General features: G+C 37.0%; 1 protein-coding gene across 1 annotated transcript; it reads left to right on the top strand.

Moving 5' to 3' along the window:
• Positions 1 to 291: 291 nt before the first annotated feature.
• On the top strand, positions 292 to 21,850 carry LOC149817406 (cullin-associated NEDD8-dissociated protein 1-like). Its single transcript, XM_089987311.1, has 29 exons — positions 292 to 419; positions 1,293 to 1,466; positions 1,680 to 1,849; positions 3,190 to 3,400; positions 4,654 to 4,819; positions 4,995 to 5,124; positions 5,489 to 5,603; positions 5,738 to 5,895; positions 6,009 to 6,132; positions 6,301 to 6,351; positions 6,439 to 6,521; positions 11,734 to 11,818; positions 11,887 to 11,988; positions 12,106 to 12,204; positions 12,941 to 13,051; positions 13,131 to 13,214; positions 13,291 to 13,431; positions 14,872 to 14,964; positions 15,058 to 15,179; positions 15,250 to 15,412; positions 15,497 to 15,736; positions 17,334 to 17,582; positions 17,668 to 17,853; positions 18,039 to 18,185; positions 18,562 to 18,678; positions 18,759 to 18,927; positions 20,422 to 20,499; positions 20,588 to 20,726; positions 21,405 to 21,850. Exons 2-29 carry the CDS (start codon positions 1,431 to 1,433, stop codon positions 21,499 to 21,501), a joined length of 3,666 nt encoding a protein of 1,221 aa, XP_089843437.1. The 5' UTR covers positions 292 to 419; positions 1,293 to 1,430; the 3' UTR covers positions 21,502 to 21,850.
• The last annotated feature ends 1,780 nt before the right edge of the window (positions 21,851 to 23,630 follow it).

Below are 23,630 nucleotides of genomic sequence, written 5' to 3'. Positions count from 1 at the left end.
GTGAACCAAACTTGGATTATATCTATTAAATCATATTTTTTATTATTTTTACATTGAAAAATTGTGAGTCTTAATCGGAACTCGGGTCGGGACGAGGTCTGGTTTAAAAATTTACAAACTATACCCTGATCCATGTATTAATCGGACCTTCTGTTCGAACCCGAGTCTTAATCGGGTATTCTTATTTATCACCATACCCGGACTCTATAAAGTTTGGTTCGGGTCGGGTCCGGATAAACCAGGCCCGTTGACACCCTAATTTATACCCCCCCCATTTGGGTTTTAAGGCTTTAAGCCTGCTCGCAGTATCCTCCTCACGAACGCACTCTCTCTCTCTCTCTGGCTTTCCTTCCTCCCTTCCCATCCTCCTTTTTCCAAGCTAGGGTTTCGTCGTGCTTCCACCGTACGAGCTTTGAGAGGTAAGCATCCTTTTCTGCCGCAGAGTTCTTTGGCCCACCATTTTTTCCCCAATTACATTGTGAATCAGCCGCTTCGTTTTTCCTTTCATGGTGGGTTATTTTGCAGTAGAGAGATTCTCTGCATTTGGTTTATTGATTTTTCTTTTTCTTGATTTGAGTGTTTCATCGAGATGAATTTGTTGCCTGCCGAATCTTTCGAAGACCTTGTTGTATCTGTTTCGTTGATTATAAAAAAATAAGTTTAGAATCTGTGTGGTGGTATTAAGGTTTTCTATTGGCACGGCAGAAATCCCAACCTTTATTCGAAATTACGGTGCTGATGATTTGTTTAGTTCGTAGGGCATTCTTGAGCGTTTCGATTGAATCCATCTGTCGGAGAAGCTTGCGTTAAGTTATAACCTTTATCTTTTCTTTTTTTTTTGGCTCTATCTCTTCTTTTTATCCACGAGGTGGGATGTCAGTCAGCATCTTGGTTGTCCGTGATGTTTCCTATGAGCCCCTAACTAGCTTTACGATGCATTGTCAGCTATTGGATTTCTAGTTCCAAGTTTCATCCTTTTTTGCCCAAACGGCGATTAAACGACCATGATCGATAGCTTGCTGCAATGGAACTAAGTTTAAGCAAGGCCAGGCACCGATTGGGATGGTGGTGTCTCTATTTGGAAAAGAAGGTTGCTGGTCCTAGTCCATGCTCATCGGGAAAGACAATGAAAATCAAGCAGGAAGAGAGGAAGACAAGTTTTGGGGTGGGGTTGGGGGATTAGTCGCAGGGTTCTTATGTTTTTGCACTAAAATGCGCTCTATATTTATAACTGCTATTTTGCATCTTGTCACCGCTTCTAACTTTGAATTTGTTTGCTGTTTGAATTGCAGTTGTAGATTGAGCCCGTGCTTCCACAATTCTCTTTAAGGGTGTAAACTTGGAACTCTTTTGCCCCTTTTAGCACCCATAAAAAGATTTATTAAACAGTCCTTCGTGGTGATCCTTCACAGATCAGCAAGGAGCCTAATATGGCGAACGTGGCCATTACAAATATTTTGGAAAAGGTGTTCCATAACTTTATATGCACCTTGGATTATTTTCACATCGTCTTATATTATTATCTTATAATGGGTGAATCCATATTCTGCAATTCTACCTTTGAAAATTGTATATTGGTTCTTTCAGATGCTTAATGTTTGTGTTGATTTTCCTTGTCCTTGTTGCAGACTGAATTTGTCATCACAGTGTCAAAATTTGGCTTTCTTGTTTATTTGCAGATGACTGGAAAGGACAAAGATTATAGATATATGGCAACATCTGATCTGCTAAATGAGCTAAGCAAGGAATGCTTTAAAGTTGAAAGTGACATGGAGATCAAGTTGTCCAATACTGTGCTCCAACAGCTTGATGATGCTGCTGGTGATGTTTCTGGATTAGCAGTGAAATGGTTTGTTTCCTATGCTGCCCTTTTTTCTTAATGCATCTTAAACTGCATCAGCTTCACATAGTTACTTCACTACATTTGTGCAACACCCTCTTTTAAATAATCTCTTGGTTCCCTTCAACATTGCTTTTCTTTCTGTTATTAACTCCCTCCATAGCTTTCAATCTCACAAAAAAATCTTATTTCCTTGTTCTGAGTGGGATATGATGGGAAGGATTTAGGTCTGCATCAAAATCGAACATGATATCTTCACTTTTATTTTAATGGGAAATATTATTATGACAAGCAGCACATGACAGAGGGGCTGTACTTTGATGGGTTTGGTAATGGATAAACTTTAGATTGGTAGTTGAAGCCTTCATGGAAGTGCATAGTATCAATTATTGGAGCCTTTTTCCCTAGAAGAGTGATGATCAACTATAGAAACACTTGATGCTATGGTGGCAGCTAGGCTGCTAGAGCATGTATTCCCTGTCAGCTTGATACATAAAGCAACTGTACCAAGACTCATTCCGGTAACCCAGGATTATTGACTTGGCTTAAGAGCTGGCTGACTTAAGGCATTTTCCAAGGCTCAGAGTTAGTCTTGGTCAAATATCATGAATGGGTAATGAATATTTCAGAGCTCAAATGATCCCTATAAAACTTAACAAGGACAAAAGACATTCTGACAGACTTAATTTTTATTTTGAAGGCTCTCACATCTCCTATTGACATAAACCATACTTCTGTTCCTATGTGGCTTTTAGGAGCTCCATGTGTAACATGGTGGAAGTTCATACTGGAGGCTGTTCTTAGCTTGGCTATCCAAAAAGAAAGAAAGGTTAAAAAAAAAAGAAAAGAAAAACTGAGCCATTCCTAGTCTAGTGTAGAATAAATAGTTGAAGACTTTGGCTTGCAAGCACTAGGTGTAGAATTCAGATCCTATTCTTTTCTTTGCTCTAAAAAGAGGGAAAAAAAGTCATTCCCATTCATATTGTCGGATTTATGGGAAGATTGAGTTGTGTTATGAAATCAGTTGAATTGCCTAGGAGTTACAGTTCTTGGTTTTAGTCGTAATCAATTTGTAATCTTATTCTTCTTTAAGTCTTGGCTAGTCTTCTCTTGGCTTGAGGCTTGACTTGAGTTGAGTGATCTCCATGCAGTAGAGCCCTGAATATATGTCCTAGTAAAGAGCTCTTTACGACTATATATTACCAATATTGGTCTGACAAGTTTTTTCCTCCTTTCTGGAGAATATAAAAACAGTAATTTGTTCTCTAGTTTTTGCAGTGTGATTCCTAACACCCCCCCTCCTCCTCCTCTCCTCTCTCCACTTTCTCACCCTCCTCCATATCTTGCAGCTTGGCACCATTGGTGAAGAAGGTAAGCGAAGAGAGAGTTCTGGAAATGATAGACAAATTATGTACCCGATTGCTGCATGGGAAAGATCAGCATCGTGATGTTGCCAGTATTGCACTGAAAACAATTGTGGCTGAGGTCAGCAATATGGGTGTTGTCCAACGTGTTATTGTGACGCTGTCTCCTCAACTAATAAAAGGAATTACAAGTCCCGTAAGTCTTATCTTTATCTTCATCCTCGTTGAAAGGCAGTGCTAAGTTTCCTTTTTCTGTTTTTTGGGAGGAGAATATGAAGAATTGGAGAATTCTTTTTATTTGAATTTTTTCAATACTCATGTCATGTCTATTATGTTCTGCAATATATATCTTGAATTCTTGATGCTTGTTTTGAGTTGAAGGGGCCCTTTCTTTGCTGTAAGTTTATTCTTTTTCACTTTTTCATTCTAACATAAAGAAAGATTCACTACATATTTGCCAGTACTACTCACTACTCAGTATTTGAGTCTCCATGCATGTAATGTGTAAGTATTCAGGATGCCTCCATAGATGGAGCTACATGTATTTATGTTTTTTTTCTCAATCTGAACACTACTTTTACCATCTAGATGGAATACAATGAAATGTATTCTAGACTGGCCAATAGAGAGATGAGTTATAAGCTAGCTTTCAATCTCAGTGAACTATTTGGCTCACCATAAAAGAGTCGAGGTTTGGCTTGTCATATGGAATGAAGGTATTTCCTAGTGCCACAATTGATGCAGCTGTCTTGAATTGTTTAATGTAGGTTCAGTTATTGGCTTGAACTCTGTGGAGTTTGGTCAAGTTGTGTTGATGACATCGAAGTTATAATTAACTGTGTTTTAAAAGGAAGGTAAGGTGCCACCCTTGCAGTTACATCATATTATGAGAATATGTCAGTCCTTCTTGGGGACTGTAGAAGCTCCTTGTTTTCACCTCTTCTAAAGGAAGGTAGAACTTGGTCAGGAAACTTGTACACTGATGAGGAGATAAAGAGGTTGCTTTTTTGTCTTATCTCGATAATGAATATGGCCTGAAAGTTTTGATTTTTTGATGCTCTGAAAGGTGATTGCTACTCTATTCTCTTAGTTTAGAAGCTGCATTTTAGTAAGGTGTTTAAGCCGCTTGTACACTAGACTGAGGTTGAAGGAACTGTATTCATCTTCCTCCCTGAAGGGAGGGCTCTACAAGGTAATAAAAGAGTATTGCAGATAAATTTAGGATGTTATTCATCTTCCAATCAAAGTACAAATATTAAGGGGCGGAAGGTTTTGGTGGATTGCATTTCTCATGGCACTTGAGGTGCATGAGATGCTTGTCGGCAATTGTGAAAACAAAGATTAGAACTTGAATTGAAAATGACTGGATATTTTGATTCTATGTATATATATATATATATAATCTCCTTTATGGCTATTTATTTTTCTTTTTCCCTTGAATGTGGGCAGGGAATGAGCACGGAGATTAAATGCGAGTGTCTCGATATATTATGTGATGTTCTTCATAGGTTTGGTAATCTGATGGCAGCAGATCACCAGACATTGTTAACTTCCCTACTGTCGCAGCTGGGTGCTAATCAAGCCAGTGTCAGAAAGAAATCTGTTTCCTGTCTTGGTAATTGAATTTTAAAACTGCAGCAATGATCAAATAACTTCTATGGTCTTCTTTTTCTTTATTTTGTTTTCTTTAAAATTTGGTCCTATTATGAAAAGTTTCAATTGCATATTTGCTACAATAAACTTCTAGCCACACAAATGGAAGGACACTGGTCATTCTCTTTGCCATGCAGCCTCTCTTGGTTCAAGTTTGTCGGATGATCTATTGGCAAAGGCTACTGCAGAAGTTGTTCATCTATTGCAAAATAAGGGACTAAAACCTGAAATGACCCGTACAAACATTCAGATGATTGGTGCTCTGAGGTAACTCCATGACCATAATGTGTTCAATGTTATTAGCATAATTTGATGTTGATAGTGAACATTCTTACTGCAGATTTGTATGTTCCTTTTTGAAACTGTTACATTTAGTGTTGCTTTTGAGGCGTATTTATTTATTTCAATCCTAATGTGGTCTTGTTGCAGCCTTAGTGTTAAGTGAGTTTTTGTTGCGTCTGATGTTGATGTTGCTTTTAATATCTTTTATTAAGATTTCAACTGTTTGGCGTACCTCTGTTTGTGGGGTTAATGGAATACTTATTTTTGTTTGGTTGGAGTGAACTTTCTTATAATCTTCTAATGAAAGTGAAAATTGTATGTTACAATCGAGAATCTTATGGTGTTACAGTCGAGCTGTTGGATATCGATTTGGGCCTCATCTTGGTGACTGTGTCCCCTTGCTGATTGGTTACTGTAAAAATGCATCAGAAGTTGATGAAGAACTTCGTGAATACAGCCTACAGGTATGTGGTGCATATACATGTTTTTTAGATTCTGTTAGAAATACCAACTCAAATGTCCTTGAATTTGCTATCATCGTCGAAACATGTAGCTTTTCTTCTCTTAATGCTGTGCTTGGTTTTCTTTGTTTACCCAGGCCTTAGAAAGCTTTATTTTAAGATGTCCCAGGGACATAACCATTTATTGTGACGTGATTCTGAATCTTAGTCTCAAATATCTGAGTTATGACCCTAATTTTACTGACAATATGGAGGAAGACACTGATTACGAATGCCAGGGGGAAGACGAAGATGAGTATGTAATATTTTTTATGCAAGCAGATCGAGACATGATCCTTTTTCCCCCCTTCATGCAACATGTGTGGATTATGTATCTGATTGATATGTGGTATTGTTGTTATTTCTTAGGGATAGTGCAAACGAGTATAGTGATGATGAAGATATCAGCTGGAAAGTAAGAAGAGCAGCATCAAAGTGCCTATCTGCCATAATAGTTTCCCGTCCAGAGATGCTGTCGAAACTGTATACAGAGGCATGTATTTACAAATGTGTTAAACTCTGTCTATTCGTTGAACATCCAATAATATGCTCATACATTTAATTGCTACTATGATTTTTCTCTTTTCTGAGAATTGATCTTCTAAGTGGTACATTAAAATTCTGTGTTTCTTTCTTTCTTTCTTTGTCTCTTGTTGTCCAGGCATGCCCAAAGTTGATAGAAAGGTTCAAGGAACGAGAAGAAAATGTTAAGGTGAGCTATGCATAGACTATGGGTAACTCTTTGAGCTTATCAATCATTGTCACTTCCACATGTTCTTTTGGTTATATTGTGCTGCAGATGGATGTATTTAATGCATTCATTGAGTTGTTACGTCAAACGGGAAATGTTACAAAGGGTCAAAGTGACATAAAGGAATCCAGGCAAGTGGAGGGACTGTTTGTTATGTCACCTTAATAGTTAATATATGTTTTTCATATTGTCTGCTTGGCATGTGCAATTGAACCTGATTATGTTTCATCATAAATGGTGTGTTTACTTGAGTGTTTCTTTATGAAGGAGCTATATGTTGTTGGTGTGATGTTCATTTCTATTGTTTATTTTCCTTCTTTTCTTCTTGTATAATTTTACATGCATAGTTAAGTGATTCTAGATTTGTTATTCTCCCTTTTATTTTTCAATTAATGATTGAAGTGTAGATGTTGAAAGTAAAAGCATAATTTTTGTACATTTTCTCTTTTCCGGGTTGCCGCATACACCATGCCCGGTGACAACGTGGCCAAGATACATCAGGGCTTACATTTAAGGTTATAGGACTGGTGGGAATAGGATAACAAACAGTCTGTGTTTCCTCTTGGTAGTTTCATGCCTATGTCACATGGGTGCGGGGATGCGGCACTTCCAAAAAACCCAGGTGCGGGGTGCGGCAATATATATATATATATATATATATATATATATATATATATATATATATATATATATCGGACTTATAACCAGTTTTTTTTGCTGGTGTGTTTGTTTGAAGACTTATTACCCACGTTCTGCTTGTTGTGTACTTTGGCGCAACGGGACAAAATTGATGAACCGAAAGGATTGGCAATCTGATCGACCCAGCCTGCTGCGTTCTGCTGACTGTCATGATTCAATCATGTCTGAAACTCCCTGGTCTTCACGAAAAAAATATGAGCGAAAGGTTTGATGGTTTGTTGGAGAGAGAGTCTTCACGAGGCCTACGGCTCCACCGCTACTGCCACGCCACTGCCTAGGGTTCTTCAAATTTCATTTTATATACAGTTGCACACAGATCTCCAGTCTGGACTCTGGATGAAAGCTAAAAGAAATTTATTGGATTTGACATGTGGAAAAGAGAGGTCTACACCAGGCTACAGCTAGAGCACCCATCTCGTCAGGAGAAAAGTGAATACTAATAGCCACCAAGGCTACCACCACCATTATCATTTATTATGGAGAGAGAAAATCCTTGACGAAGAAAGATCTGGATGGTTGAAGGATAAAGACTTCAAAAGGCTCTTGAATTTTGGTTTTAATTTTTGAGGAAGATGGATCATCATTTCCAAGTTAACAGTATGTTTTCCAACGCTGCGAATTCATTGTTTGGAGGCAGGAATAGCATGGGATGCCAACAAAGCTCGTCAGATGTTGTGGACACAAGTGCCCCCTTTATAAAACAAGAGCAGCAGCAGGCTGTTCCGTCCTTTCATTCTCTCATCACTACCTGCAGGGATCCAGCAAGGGGTGGGGAGAGGTGAAGAATCTGGAAGTCCTCGTCAGGGAATAGGCAACTCTAAAGAGACCGAAGCTATCAAGGCCAAAATCAAAATCCAGCAAGGGACGGGTCCCGCTGCGCGGTCAACCGATTTTTTTTTAAAATTCCGCAACTCATTTCACAGGGCAATTTTTTTTAAAAAAATGAAAAAATAAAAAAATTGGACCAAAATGACCCTGGGTGCGGTCAATGCACCCAAGGTCGTGTTGACCACACCCGCACGCGCACCTTCATTGCATCGCGTCGCGTCGACGCGGGTGCGGCACCTGTCTGGCCGAATCCCTATGACATGGTTTCATGCTGAATATGAAAATCCAGCCTGGTATCACAGAAGAAAGAGGAAACTGCACACAACAAACCATTGTAAATATATTCATGTATTACAATGTACCACCAGTAAGCCTGTGAATACGGGTGGTACTTGATTTTGTCTTCTTGAGCTTTAATTGCATTTCTTTCGACATGATTCTTTTCTTACAAAATGATAGTTGATCTGAAAGTGCCTGACTTTTGCATGTTAGGGTCACCAGCCCAATCTGCATGTAGAATATCCAATAGTGGTTTCCATTGTGTATCCTTTTGCATTGTTCTTTGGCATAAACCAAGCCATGTTCAATAATTCCTTCAATGTCCCTTAGAGAGCCTTCATGTGAACTATCTTAGGGAAATGCATAAATTTGCATATCTGATCAACTGCATAAGATTTGTTTGGTTATGTCCTATGTGATTTTGAGATATTGAAGGATGGTGGCCGTGCTTATATAATTTTCTGGTTCTTGAAGTAACTCACTCTCTGACAACTTTGTGTACATTGTACAAGGTGTTTATATCAGCTTGCAAGTTGCATACTAAATTCTTGAATAAATCTACTGTGGAGTTTAATTTCATTTTTTATTCTATCAATCTTTCTAATATCGCAGTTCTCCAAATTTTTTCATGAAACCTGTTATGCAGAAACACTTTGATTTCATGCATAAGAGATGAAGAACTTGCTTTTATAACAATATCATCCACATACAATAATGCAATCACTACTTCTATTACAGTGACATACAATAGATCTGTCACTGCACTTGTGTACCTTCCCTCTTTTAGTCCTTGATGAAAACTTTCGAACTACGTGCGAGATGCTTGCTTCAATCAATATATGGATCTTTACTTGTGTTGCACTTGTTTGGCTTGGCTTATAGAACCCAACCAGCTGCTTCATATATGCTTCATTGTTCAGTTATCCATGTAAGAATGTGTTCTTTTAAATTCAGTTGAAGCAGAATCTAACCATGTCATAATGCTAATGATCACATAATGCGATGTAATATTGACCACTGAACTGAATGTTTCTTCATTATCAAAATCACTTTGTTGATTGTGACCCTAGTAATCAGCCTTCCCCTCTACCTATTTGCTTCCAACTGACATTTATTTAATATTCTAAACTAACTTATACCCAACTATGTTTTTACTTCTTGGCCTTGGCACAATCTCTCAAGTCTTATTATAATGCATCACCTGCGTCTTTATTCATTGCTTGTAGCCTTGTATCTACCATTTATAAGAACCTTCATTATAGGAAGCAGGCTCATGTTCATTTAGCAAAATACTTTAGTGTTTCATAAGACACTCATCTCTCTGTAGGAGGTCTTTAACAACCTGATCTTTTTACTAAAATGATTTTTTGCTGATCTTTAGGTATCAGCTGTACTATATCCACAAATTTTATTTTTCTCTTATTGAGCAATTTACCGAGACACTAAATGGTTAAATCTCTTCTCCATGGTTGCTATGAACTTGCTGAAGATCAAAATATATACTTTTTAATGTGAACCTTCATGATTTTAGATCTGCTCTTTCTCTGCAGTAAATATGTTATGCAAAGCAAAATTCATATTCATCAAATGTAACGTGCCTCATGATTGGTATTCTTTTGACCCTAGTATAGCAGATAGGTTTCAAGATACTCTGCATATATATGTGGCTCAAACTTAGGATCTAGTTTTCTTTTCTCGCTATCATCTATGAGGTTTCTATGGAAACTCAGTACCAAGAAGGCATTCTTAATGACAATAAGAATTTGGGAAAGTATAAAATAAAATGACCAACGTGAGAAATAGGATGAATGGTATCATTTTCAGTTACTATGGAACCATTATCTTTATATGCAATAAGAGAAGAGACCGAACCTAGATTGTCCATCACATGATTTGCTACTTTGCTGTCAGTAGGTGGGATCATTACAGAGTTGCCAGTCGAGGAAGCGGGAGCGAGAAGTGAAAGCGGGAAGTGAGAAACGAGCCACCTCTAAAATTTTAGGAAGCGTAAAGCGCAGAACGACTTAGAAACAAACCAGGAATCGTCTCGGAAGCAAGAAGAGAAGCAAACCGGACGCGACCTAGGAAGTGAACCGGAAGCGAAACAGGATTCAAAAGGGAAACAAAGAAGGAAACAACCTAGGATTCGAGTGGGAAGCGAAAGGGAAACAAATAGGAATCGAAAGAGAAGCGAAAATGTAATTATATTTTTTCTAATTTACCAAAATATAAGATTTATGTTATCATTGACAAAATAAAATATGAGTAGATAACATTAATGATAATCTATTAATCTCAAAACTGAATCATATATGCAAGTGCAACCATTTAACAAATGCATCCTGTTGCAAGCATTTAATAAATAATACATAAAGAAAAACTCATAATTCATATTCATGTTGCAACCCTTTAACAAATGCATCATGTTGCAAGTATTTAATAAATAATACATCAAGAAAAAATCATAATTCATATTCCGGTTGCAACTATTTAACAACAAACTGGGAATAAAAAAGAAAGCTATATGGGAATCAAATGAGAAATGAAATGGGAATCAAATGAGAAGCAAATAACAAATAAAATAAAATGACTATTCTTGAATTTCATTTTTCTTTTGTAAGAATTAAATTTATGTCAATCTGAAATTAATTTTTGATAGTTACCAATTTAGAGAAAGCACATGGAAATTGAGCAGGAAGCATGAGAGAAAGCAAATGGAAAATATGAAAAGAAGAAGCATGAGAGAAACATATAGAAAGTATGTGGGAAAGCATGAGAGAAATGTGGGAAAATCGAGATTCCCATCCAGTTTTGGAAGCAAAGGAGTATCACACTTCTAAAGCGTGTTTCTGGAAAGCATGCTTTCCACCTGTATAAGAAGCTTATGGTAACTGTGGTTACAACTGTGACGTAATGCCAATATTCTTAATTGAAGTATTTAGGGCAGCAGCAGCATTATGCCACCTATCAACTAAGATTCCTCTTTCAGTTGGGATGTAGCTCTGGGTATTCTAACTCAGGCACAGCCTTTTTTTAGTCAGATTAATGGGATGAAATCTGAAGAATTTTATTCTTGGATTTCTGCAAATAAATTAGTTTAAGGTTGCAAGATTTTACTATTCACATATAAATATAGATAAATAATCTGCACCTTATTGAGCACATATTAGTGTATATGTGTTTGCGTGGCATGGATGTCAGTCCCCTTGTGTACACTTCAAATCCCTTACCAAACATCTTACCAAATATTGTGACATGTCCCACAGTCCCACTCATTGGCCTAAGGCATCTGCGTAGTTTGTTTCTTTTTAATGGTTGAATGTAAAGTTGTAAACTGATCTAGGTGATGGAACTTCTTTTATATTCATTTATATAAATTTATGGAAAATGATTTGCTGCATAGGTTATGTTACACAGGTTAGATTCAGGTTCTCAGGAATTATTCTATTTGTGTTGCTTTTTCGTGATCTAACTTTTTGGACTATCCTGAAACAAAGAATTTATGTGGAAACCATTAATCAAGTTTCATATTTGTAGCCCCTTATGGTTGTTGGAACATGAAGTACCTAGAATTGTGCGATCTCTGAACAGGCAGCTGCGAGAGAAGTCCATTAAAACAAAGGTGAAAATCATAAACATGATGTCATCTACAGGTTTATAGCTGGAATTTTCCTAAAGTTCTGTCTGCAGGTTGGTGCATTTTCAGTCTTGAAAGAACTTGTGGTTGTCTTACCAAACTGTTTGGATGAACATATTGGATCATTGGTCCCTGGTATTGAAAAAGCACTAAATGTAAGTTAATATTGTTCTCACAGAATGCAATTGATGTTTATTTTGGCTTTTCCTCATTATTCTTTCAAGGCACATTCATTTCCATCAAGCTGCACTTCTGCTTTTTAAATTTTCCAGGATAAGTCTTCTACATCAAATCTTAAGATCGAAGCCCTGACATTTACTCGATTAGTTATGGCTTCACATTCACCTTCCATTTTCCACCCTTACATTAAGGTGACTGCAATTGCATTGGTTGTTGAGAAATTTTTTATTTGATTCTCTTTTTTAGATGCTTGTAGGTTGACTTGTTTTTCATTAAATACTTTATCTTTCCACTCTTAAGTAGACTGCCCAGAGCTGAGCCAGCAATCTGATTAAAATGCTATCCATTCAGGACTAGGTTTGTGATGACTGGATGGTGCATGGGGGAACCTAAGAGTTGACTATCTAACTTGCATGTTTGTCTTTGTTTTGTATGTGTGCATGCATACATGCACGTGTCCACATTTATTCATGTGTTTGTCTGTATTCATGCTGGGTCAGTGCGTCTGTCTGTATGTGTATGTGTATGTGTATGAAATTTCATCAAAGACTACCACTGGTACATTCTCAAAGGGAAATTCTTACCAGATGATGTGATAATCTTTTTGTACCAATAACACAAAAGGAAGAGGGAAGAAGAAAAAGGAAAAAGGGAATAGGGAAGGAGAAAAGAGGAAGAGGCAGAATTGAAAAAGGAGAAGAAAAAAATGAAAAGGAAAGAAAAGAGATACAAAATATAAAATGGAGTAAAAGACAAAGAAGGAAAAGGAATAATAGTTGCTAGTGGTGCTTATAATTCCATATCTATTTCAGTTTATAATTAATATTATCTTTTCATATTTTTTCCTTACCATCCTTTTGACATTTTCTCTTGGAATGATAGGTTGAGCCCATGATGATAATTGTAACCTTTTGATTCTTGTTGTAGGCTCTCTCTGGTCCTGTATTGGCTGCTGTGAGTGAGCGGTACTATAAGGTCACTGCTGAGGCACTAAGAGTATGTGGAGAACTTGTTCGTGTTATTCGTCCAAATTTTGAGGTAACAAACTTTTTTGTTCTTTGGTTTGTGTAGGAGTATTTACCTTGCCACTTCTGATATATGCTGTTGTATGGTACAGGTTTGTGCATTTGATTTTAAGCCATATGTTCATCCGATCTATGGTGCCATATTAGGGCGTCTGGCAAACCAAGACCAGGACCAGGTTTGTAAAAATATCAACTTTTGTTTTGTCCTTTGTTTTCTTTTGTTGTTTTCTTATGAAAAAAATCCATTTTCAGGAGGTTAAAGAATGTGCTATTTCTTGCATGGGTCTGGTTGTTTCAACTTTTGGTGATAACCTTCAAACAGAGCTACCAACTTGCCTTCCAGTCCTTGTAGATCGTATGGGCAATGAGATAACGCGACTCACAGCAGTCAAGGTATCTGTTATTCACAGGTTCCTGTTGGTCCAATTAGACAGCCTATCTTATATCTGTGATATCCTAGTGCAATGTTCTCTCCTTTTAAGATTCATTATACCTGAGGTCTTACTTTCAATGTGGATTTTATGTTTCTCCTTGTGGTATTATATGGGAGCTTCAGGAGTGTCAGTAATTAGTTTTTTGTGGGCATTGGTCAGGAAAAACTCATGTAAATTTTGTTTTCTTCAGCACTTGTGGATCTTTAGATCGTTGTGCCTTATGAAAATAGCAGGCATATACAGTTGTATTAAGCTTGATTGTGGAGGTAGTTTCATTTTGACAAGTGTTTATTGGGAAGGAGCAGCACAGATTACCCAAACACAATAAATCTTTAGTTATATGGCATTGTTGTTGGACATGTCAAAGCTTGAAAACTCTCTCTCTCTCTATATATATATATGTATGTATATATATATATATATATATATATATATATATATATATATATATATATATATATATATATATATATATATATATATATATATATATATCAGAGTCATTGATATCACCGATAAATTGAAAATATGGCAATATTTTCAATATATCGGCAAATTATATATCTCGCAATAAGATCGCGATAAATATCACTACAGAAAATTGTGTCTGTTTTCAGATTTTGCTTTTTAAAAAAGACCCAAAATTTATTAAAGATAAACATTTTAAAAAATCACTATAATTTTTTTTTAAAAAAAAGCGACCTTTACCTCAAAATTTGGTTAAGAAACCAAATCAAATTCATGAGTTTTGCACATTTTGTGATTTTTTGTTACTTGTTAGTTATGTAGTTTGTCGTTACTTGTTATGTAGTTACTAATTTATTGTTTGTTAGTTGTTAGCTGCTAACTTAGTTGCTCATTTATCAATTTATCTTGTCTATTTTAAGGTCTTTATGTTAGTTTTCTTTTATTTTTCTATTTTCTGTATTTTTACTTATTTTTTAGAAATTGTATTTAATTTTTTTATATATTGCCGAGATATTTCCGATATATTCCTGAGATTTATCAACTTTTGAAAATCTCTCCGGGAAATACCCTCACCGAGAAATTACCTTTAACGATATAGGTGACTATGATATATATATATATATACACACACACACACACACACACACACGCGCGCGCGCTTCCTGTAACTCCTGTTTATTGCTATGAATATTTATAAACACTTTGTATTTGTTGTTTATAATGGAAAACATAAATGCATTCGAACATGGTCTTAGAAATGGAACATTTTTATTATGATCTAACATTGGTTAATTTTTCATCTGCTTTGTTTCATACGGATTTTTCTCTGAAATTGAAAGTTGTCTTTTTGTGATCCACTGATTTTTACTAGTTGCCTTTCATCCCTTGAAGAGTGTGAACTTGTTCTTATTCTTGTATTTTACTTGTCCAGACATTTGCTGTTATTGCATGCTCACCGCTTAAGATTGATCTGTCATGTGTTTTGGAGCATGTTTTTGCAGAGCTAACTGCATTCCTTCGCAAGGTACTGGTTTTTGACCCGTCTTTGTTTATTAATCTTGTTGAGTTATCATACAGCTAAATGTGCAAAAAATGGTGTCTTCTCGTTGTAATACAGGCTAATCGAGCTTTGAGGCAGGCATCCTTGGGTACTCTTAATTCGTTAGTTGTTGCTTATGGTGATATACTCAGTTCTTCAATTTATGAAGTTATCATTGTAGAACTTTCAGCTCTGATCAGGTTTGTTTTTTCTGTATGCATTCATTGGTTATTGTGTGGATCTATTCTTACTAGGTTTATTCTGTTGCAGCATCTCTGACTTGCATATGACAGCTTTAGCTTTGGAGCTTTGCTGCACAATAATGGCTAATAGGAAATCCAACCAAAATGTGGGTTTTACTGTTAGAACAAAAGTTCTTCCTCAAGCTCTCATCCTAGTGAGAAGTTCCTTGTTGCAGGGTCAAGCTCTTCAGGTTCTGTCCTTTTTCACTTGTAATAGGTAGTTAATCCTTGTGCATGCTGCACTACGAATTACAGCATCTCCACTTTCTTTGCAGGCTTTGCAGTACTTTTTTGAAGCATTAGTCTGTTCAGCAAATACAAACTTTGATACATTGTTGGATTCTCTTATTTCAAGTGCCAAACCTTCTCCTCAGTCTGGTGGTCTTGCAAAACAGGCTCTCTGTTCAGTGGCTCGATGTGTTGCTGTTCTCTGTCTTGCAGCAGGTGATAGAAAATGTGACTTAACAGTGGACATGCTGATGAACATCCTTAAGGATGACAGCAGCACCAACTCAGTAAGATGCCCCTAAAACCATTCCCTTGTCTCAAAAAATGCTAACTTCAAATCCATGCATGACGATTTTAATACATGGACCTTGATAATTTCGGTTCTAGGAATATTTAGATAGTGATCTAGGAACTAGATCCAGTGTTACTCGAGGCAGACTTGCCACAGGAAAATTATGTTGCCTGAGAATCGAAAAATGTGGACAAATTTGTAATTGTAGATAAACTAGCATCAACAGAGATACTATTTGGCATTCAGCACAGTTAACATGTGGAAGGTGTGTCTGATATTGTGGAAAGATGTATCTGTCAAGTATAACAAACTATCAAAAAGAAGCTAGGGTGAACTAACTGTGAGCATTGTTGATGCTCATGCTTAATTTTACCTTGCATCAGCATTGCTATGTAGGCGCATGATTGTCTCAAGAGGAACATGAGTGCCACTCTTAAGGCTGTACCCTTGTTATGTTTTTGGCCTCATGTTGCATGGACAGGATGCAGACATGCATGCGAGATAAACATGAGATAGGGACAAGGTATTTTTTATCAAAAATAGGAAAAGTGTGCATGTGTGCTCATGCATGGGTTGGGTTGCTGAGGGGAGGGGCTGGTTTGCGTATGCACTTCACATATGGCCACAATTGTCTAAGACTCTTAAGTTCCTACCACACATTCATAAACCACTAAGTCAAGGTTAAGGATCATTAAGAAATACAAATTAAGTCATGCCCATGACATCTTATAAAAAGAGAGACAACCATTGACAACATAATGAAGGTTTAAAAGTCTTAAAATGATGGATGAATTAATAGGCATGGTTTTGACCATGTTTCTTACATGTTTGGCAATGTCCTTAGGTTTCCTGGCATATGCAATATGAGTATCAGTATTGCATTATCTCAACCCAGATCGGTGTGTTTGAGTGAGGTGCCTGTAACACACAAGGATTGCGTATCATTATTTCTTTCTAACTCTTTAATGTTGGTTGGGGGGATTTTAATGGGGCAAAGGTAGGAAACTGCTACTTATAATATTTTTAATGACATTTAATAGTTGCAATAAATTGTTAACTGCTTCGTTCCAATTTAGGTAAAGAGTCTTAAAAAGAAGGAAGCTTTGCTCCATCCATTCGCTTTAATACCTGCGGTAGTATCACGGTATATTTAAAAATCTGAGATTTTGGAAATCTCACAATATTATTGGGATTAGTATGCTTTTTTAACGTATTGCAATATTATCATGAGATTTTCAATATATCTGTAATATTTGTCATTATGATTGAAAAATGCAGGTTGAAAGTTCAGTTATTCTTTTCATGACTTATTTAGCAATTTTATCCCATGCTTAATTGCTTAAATATATATTATTGTAGTTCACTAATTTCTATCATTCTATGGAATGCTTAGTTACTAGTTCAAAGCATTTATTTAGACTAGAAAATTTATATGATGAAGTTTAGTTATGTCCATCTGTGGTTTCATAGGTGCTCATATTTGTAACCAAAATAAGAGTATTTAGAGCCACAAACCCATCCATCTCTCTCCCTCTCTCAAATTACTTCTGATCTTTATATATTGGATTATATTCTTTCTATCTGGCTTTCAGGCAAAACAGCACCTTTCGTTACTGTGTCTAGGAGAAATTGGGAGGAGGAGAGATCTTAGCTCACATGCAAACATTGAGAATATTGTTATAGAGTCATTTCAGTCGCCTTTTGAAGAGATTAAATCTGCAGCTTCTTATGCATTGGGGAACATTGCTGTAGGGAATCTGTCGAAGTACCTACCATTTATTCTGGATCAAATTGATAACCAACAGAAGAAACAGTACCTTTTGCTCCATTCCTTGAAAGAGGTAGTTGTCATTGTGGTATGAACAACTTTGATGCATGTAGTGAACTTGGCAGTCTGAAGTTGAAAATCTTATTATCCTTTTGCAGGTTATTGCAAGACAGACAGTAGATATAACTGGCCAGGCAGAACTGGAGGATAGAAATGTTGAGAAAATTCTTAAATTGCTCTTTACTCACTGTGAAAGTGAGGAGGAAGGAGTTCGCAATGTTGTGGCTGAATGTCTTGGGAAAATTGCTCTTATCGAGCCTAAGAAGCTCATACCTGCACTCAAGGTCCTGTATCTTCGCTTGTCTAAATCTTGAGTGGGAGTGTGTCATACTTGTCATTGTTTAGCTTGTTTGTTTCCAGGTTTCTGCGATATTGTTTTAATTTGAAGATGTCCCTGTTTTGAGTTTGTCAATTGCTTTCAGGTTTTAATGCTAATATTCATCTTTCTGATACTTCTTTATCCGTCCAGATGCGAACAACCAGCCCAACCGCCTTTACTAGAGCTACAGTTGTGATTGCTGTAAAATATTCTATTGTTGAACGTCCAGAGAAAATTGATGAATTTCTATACCCATCCATCTCTTCTTTTCTGATGCTTATAAAGGATGATGACAGGGTATGCATGCAATTTATTCTCTTGAAAAAATATATCATTGCTCTCTGGATACTGTATCTTACACCTTGCCCCATTCTACAAATAGTTCCAACCGGAGTCAGATCCTGTTAGGTCAGCACTTGCAGATCCTTAATTATCTGGATCCAGCATAAGCAGATCTGGATATGGATCTGGATGGTCCCAAGCTGGTGCAACTGGGTCGAATGTGTCCTGGTCTTCTGTTGCTTCAATTCTTATGCATCTTCCTTTGTGATATTTGTCAGCCTTACTGCGTTACGTTTCAGTTGACTGTACCATTGGTGGGCTTTTATGCTTGATCTTTGATTTGCAAAGATTAAACAGCATTATTTTTCTTTTCTTTGCCATTCCTCTGCAGCATGTTAGACGTGCAGCTGTTTTAGCTCTGAGTACAGCAGCTCATAATAAGCCAAACCTTATCAAGGGTCTTCTTCCAGAATTACTTCCGCTTCTTTATGATCAGACTGTGGTTAAGGTATGAACATATTGTAAGGTTGAATTTCTCATGTTTTCTTCAGCGATAAAGTGTTAGTATTTTTCTTTTTCCTGATGCAGAAAGAAATGATCAGAACAGTCGATCTTGGTCCTTTTAAGCATGTTGTTGATGATGGTCTTGAGCTGAGAAAGGCAGCCTTTGAATGCGTTGACACATTGCTTGACAGTTGTCTTGATCAAGTTAATCCATCATCTTTCATAGTTCCATACCTCAAATCCGGTTTGGACGGTGTGTATTTGATGCTCAATCTTCTTGCTATCAGTCCATGTGCCATCCTTGTTTTGTCCACACTGACCTGTTTAGCTTATCTTGCTGTACTTTGTTGAAGGTGTCACTTGTGTGAAGTTTTGCCTATTCCAGTATGAACTTGATGGTTTGTATAAATGGATGTCTTGGTAATATGGTGATTTACTTCTCAGAATCAAAGAGTAGGGTTCAGGGTTCAGATTCTAAAAGAGATACAAGTATATGATATGTTCATACACCCAGATGGATTAGTTATGGGATGGATGATATTGTTCCCTTGTTGCTTTCACAGGCTGATACATGCTTTACCCTTGAGTGATGTTCATCATGATCGTCCATTTTTTTGCATCTTATCATTGCAGTTATCATTGTCATTGTGACAATCCTGTTTTAACCCCAGGCATAAGCCTATTCTCCTTTCCTGATTGACGAGGCAAGAGATTAATCCTTGAAGAATTGAATTGGAACTCATTAAACAAGATCCTCTTTACAACATCCAATTCGTAACTTTGTCACTGCAATACTTAAAATGTCGTTAGAGTAGTTCTCTTTCTTTTTTCTCCAAGATAAAAAGAAAAACAGAAATTCATTATTTAGGGAGTTTTTTTCATTAATAAATCTTCCCAACTTACAGATAAAAGAAAACTTAGATTATTGATGGTCAGTTGGATGGCAGTGAAAAGGCTTGAAGAACGTTGAACAGGAAGCCCAGTGGCTATCTTGTTCTGCTAATAGTTTTTTGTTCTTGTGGTGCATGGTTAGGTTCATGAAATGTCAAATGTCATTCATCTGTTAGTTGATTGACAGTCTTAACATATCTACTATGCATGTGTAAAGCACTAAATAGTTAAATGTATTTTTTCTGAAAACTCACACGGGTTGATATGATCTGTCATATTCTCAAGCTGCATTTGATTTTTCTTTTTCAACAGAACAAGAATGAATGCTCTTATAACATGTAACATGTTTTATGCCAACTTCTGACAATATGATTGTCTACATCTGTCCTTTTACTTTTGGAGTAATCATATTTGTGTCAGTTTTGTGACACATACTAATTTTCTGTCAGTGTCATGGATTTGTGTGATTTACTTCCAGACTCTAACTCTGAGTGGTGCAGGACCTACAATTTAGCTTAGACAACAGCAAATAACTACTGTATGAGCCAATTGGTAGACTCGGTACTGACAATCTACTCTGAATTGTTTCTGTCACTTCAACATGAAGAAGTCTCGATTAGTTTGTATGTTTTATAATTTTCAGTATATTACTGTGCTATATCCTGTTCTGATGTCATGTTGCTTCATGATCTCTGAAAATTTTCTTCTCTTTTTATTTCGGAAAAGGGCGATCCCTGAATTTATAAATTGTGTTCATCTTATGGACTAACTTGCTGATGCTGTGCAATCTCTATGCATTTTGCCTGTTGTTTTCAAAGTACCATGTCCATTGACACATGATTTATATTGCCTTCAGATCATTATGATGTCAAAATGCCCTGCCATCTTATCCTCTCAAAGCTTGCTGAGAAATGTCCATCTGCTGTCTTGGCAGGTAACATGCACTATATCCGGGGTCATTCTATTTCTTGTCTGATGCATGCATACTCTCCCCTCACGATTCGTTTTCTTTGCTTTTGTAGTTATGGACTCATTGGTGGATCAATTAGAGAAAACAATAAATCACAAGCAGAAGCAAGATGCTGTTAAACAGGAAGTGGATCGCAATGAGGACATGATCAGGAGTGCTCTTCGAACTATTGCCTCTTTGAATCACACAAGGTCATGTTATATGGTCTTAATTAAGATACTCTGCTTTGCGTCTACTTTATCTCCCTCAGTCTAATTGTAATGATCATTTGGTCATTTATAGCTTTCATGCTTGTTGGAAATTTAACATCTTTTTATTTGTAAGTGTGACATTTTGACAGTTTTTGTTGCTTATGATAGAACCTGTTCTATTGCATGAAAGATATGGTGGCTATCACATTTTTTTATTCAGGCACTTAAGGGTACTGCGCCATAAAGTTACTATTACATTTTGCTATCTTGTGATCCCAGTTATTATAACAATCTCATTTCAAGGCCATGATTTACTGGAATTTCTTCTTTACTTTTGAACTCTTGGTGATGTTTGAGTTTGGAGGCTAGACTTTGCACCAAAATGAGTACAAACAAGGAGCAAGTTAGACTTTGCTGGCTTTTTTTGCCTAAAGGGGTTCTGTAACATTTGCTCTTGTGTGTGTGATCATAGCTCAAGGCCTTGGAAACACTAGGGTTATGCTTCATCTCTACTTCTACAACCTATAAATCAGTCAGAAAATTAAATCATCATGCCAACAACTTTTTTTTTAGTTCCTTGATGGATTGTGTTTTGGTTTCAGGAGATGACTGTTGGCAAGATTGTTTTATTTGTCTGTCAACCAATTTTCTAATAAAATCTAATTTGATTTTGTGCAGTGGTGGCGAGTGCAGTCTGAAATTCAAAATGCTGATGATCTCAATTACGAAAAGTCCGATCCTTACAGAGAAGTATAATGCAGTTCGGCATGAGTGAGGCTCCCTTGATGCAGCAATCGTCTTGGAGACAGTGGCGTTGTTAATTGACCATTTGTGGAGCTGTGGTAAGCATTACTTCAGTCATGAAGGGAGAATTCTAACCGGTACATGAAGTTCCCAATGCCACGCAACCGCCACAAACGCAAAGGTTTTGTTTTTGTTTTTCTTGTGCGCCTCATTGCAGGTTAGTGCACACCTGAGTTTGTTTTCTGATTTTTCTTGGCATTTAGTTTATTTGCTGTCCCATAAAAACTTTGGGTGACTGCAGATAGCAATTGGTAATGATCAAAAGAAATAGTTGGCATGAAAATTGCTGGTATTTTTGTAAATGAGCCTTTTTGTTTTCACCCCGTTTTAGTTGTTGATCGTTTGCTTGCTTTCTGCTGCTTTGTGGAGATCCTGAAATCTGTGTGTGTGTGTGTGTGTGTGTGTGAGAGAGAGATTATGTTTGGAAAAGAGGCATTTAAAGGGAATTGGTGGGAATGATTTGGATGCAGCGAAGACGTGATTTGGAGAGAATGGAGTTCCCTTGTTCTTTTACTGTGTTCCAAAAATTTAGCTTACAAATCCATTTGGAGAAGACTTGTGAGAGAAAATGAATGAGGTGATGTAAAGACGAAGTTCCCTTTTTCTTTTCCTGTGTTAAAATTTCACTTACAAATTCTTTTAGAGAAGACTTGTGAGAGAATGAATAATGAAGTGATGTAAAGATGTAAAGATTTAAAATTGGCTGCTTAGAGCTTTGGTGGAGAATCTAAATTTTATCTGAAGGAATTGACAATTACCTCCTTTTTGTGAGGGAATCCAGAACTGGGAAAATGAAAAAAGTGGTGGGGGGTAGATTCCATGTTTTTGCCTCTCCATTCCCTTGTATCTAAAAATAATGTTTGAAACTTTAAATGTCCCTCGTAATCTTTCCATCGGAATATTAGAAACTTGTTATCTAACATCCACAAATTAGAAGCCAAGAAGGTGGATCCAGTGTGGTGAAGAGGTGGTGCTTCTTATAATCATGGTCTCATGTTTGCTCGAGGCAGGATCAGGTGTCACATTGTGCAAATACAATGTGCCGCTGCGCCTGATCACCCTCTTCTGTTGTGCAGCCTGTCAGATTGGGGCCCAAACTCTATATCCGATGGATATGGTGATCTGCTGCAGCGGCACATTGCATTTGTGATATGCACCTGATCCTAACTGTGTTGGGGATCCTGTGAAGTGTCGGCTGGTAGCTAATTTTGTTGGAGCCTAGGGGCAGGCCACGTCCAACTTTTGAGTTTGAAATGGTGAAGGACGTTGGTTCTGTTTGAGCCAAGGGGCTGAGAATGTTATGCAGATAAACCTCCAACAGCGTAGATTGACTACGAGTCTACGACAGTTCTGTCCTATACTTGGACCTGGTTAGATTTACACTAATGTGATTGGTTGCATCTCTGTTTCTGCTGATTCAGGCCGACTTCACAAATTATGCAGTTTTACCGAATTTTGACGGGACTGTACTAGTTAAAATAAGTCCTACTAAGTGCCCACGAGGGCCACAAGGAAAAAAAAAGGTTCTATTAATTAATAGAAAAATTCTCAAAAAAATCACCTAATGTTTAGGCATTAATAAAAAATGCACCCAAGTTTTTTGATAATTTTAAAAGGCACCTAAAATTTTTCCAACAAACTTTCATCCATTTAACCTAGGTTATCACTAACCTAAGATGAGTTAAAGAGAGTTAATTTAGTAGTTAAACCCTCAATGACTCCTTTCTTTTTTAGGTGAATTTTTTTGAAAATATGATCTCGAGGGTAAAATGATAATTTCTCATCGATAGAAAGAAAAATACAAAAATCCATATTGTGATAAGATCATGATATTTTAAATGTATACAACGCTTTAACAATATCTCAGTGCATGGTGTTTTATCAGCTTTGGTAATTACCGCGACGAAGATCAATGTTATTCTCAAAAGTATCAATGCTGAGGCAGTATGGGGATATTCAGCGGGCCCTAATCTTCAGCCAATTGGGCCTTTGCATTGCGCTCCCTTAACCCGAATCGTCTCATCCTCCTCAAACGGTTCTCTATCCGAATCCGAAACCGGGGTTGTCGGTGGCCCGGCACGTCATCACTGACGCGGGGGG

Source organism: Nuphar pumila, chromosome 14, assembly GCF_984573655.1.
Source record: "Nuphar pumila chromosome 14, dmNupPumi1.hap1.1, whole genome shotgun sequence".
NCBI classification, from domain to species: Eukaryota; Viridiplantae; Streptophyta; class Magnoliopsida; order Nymphaeales; family Nymphaeaceae; genus Nuphar; species Nuphar pumila.
This window is presented reverse-complemented; position numbering and strand designations above follow the sequence as displayed.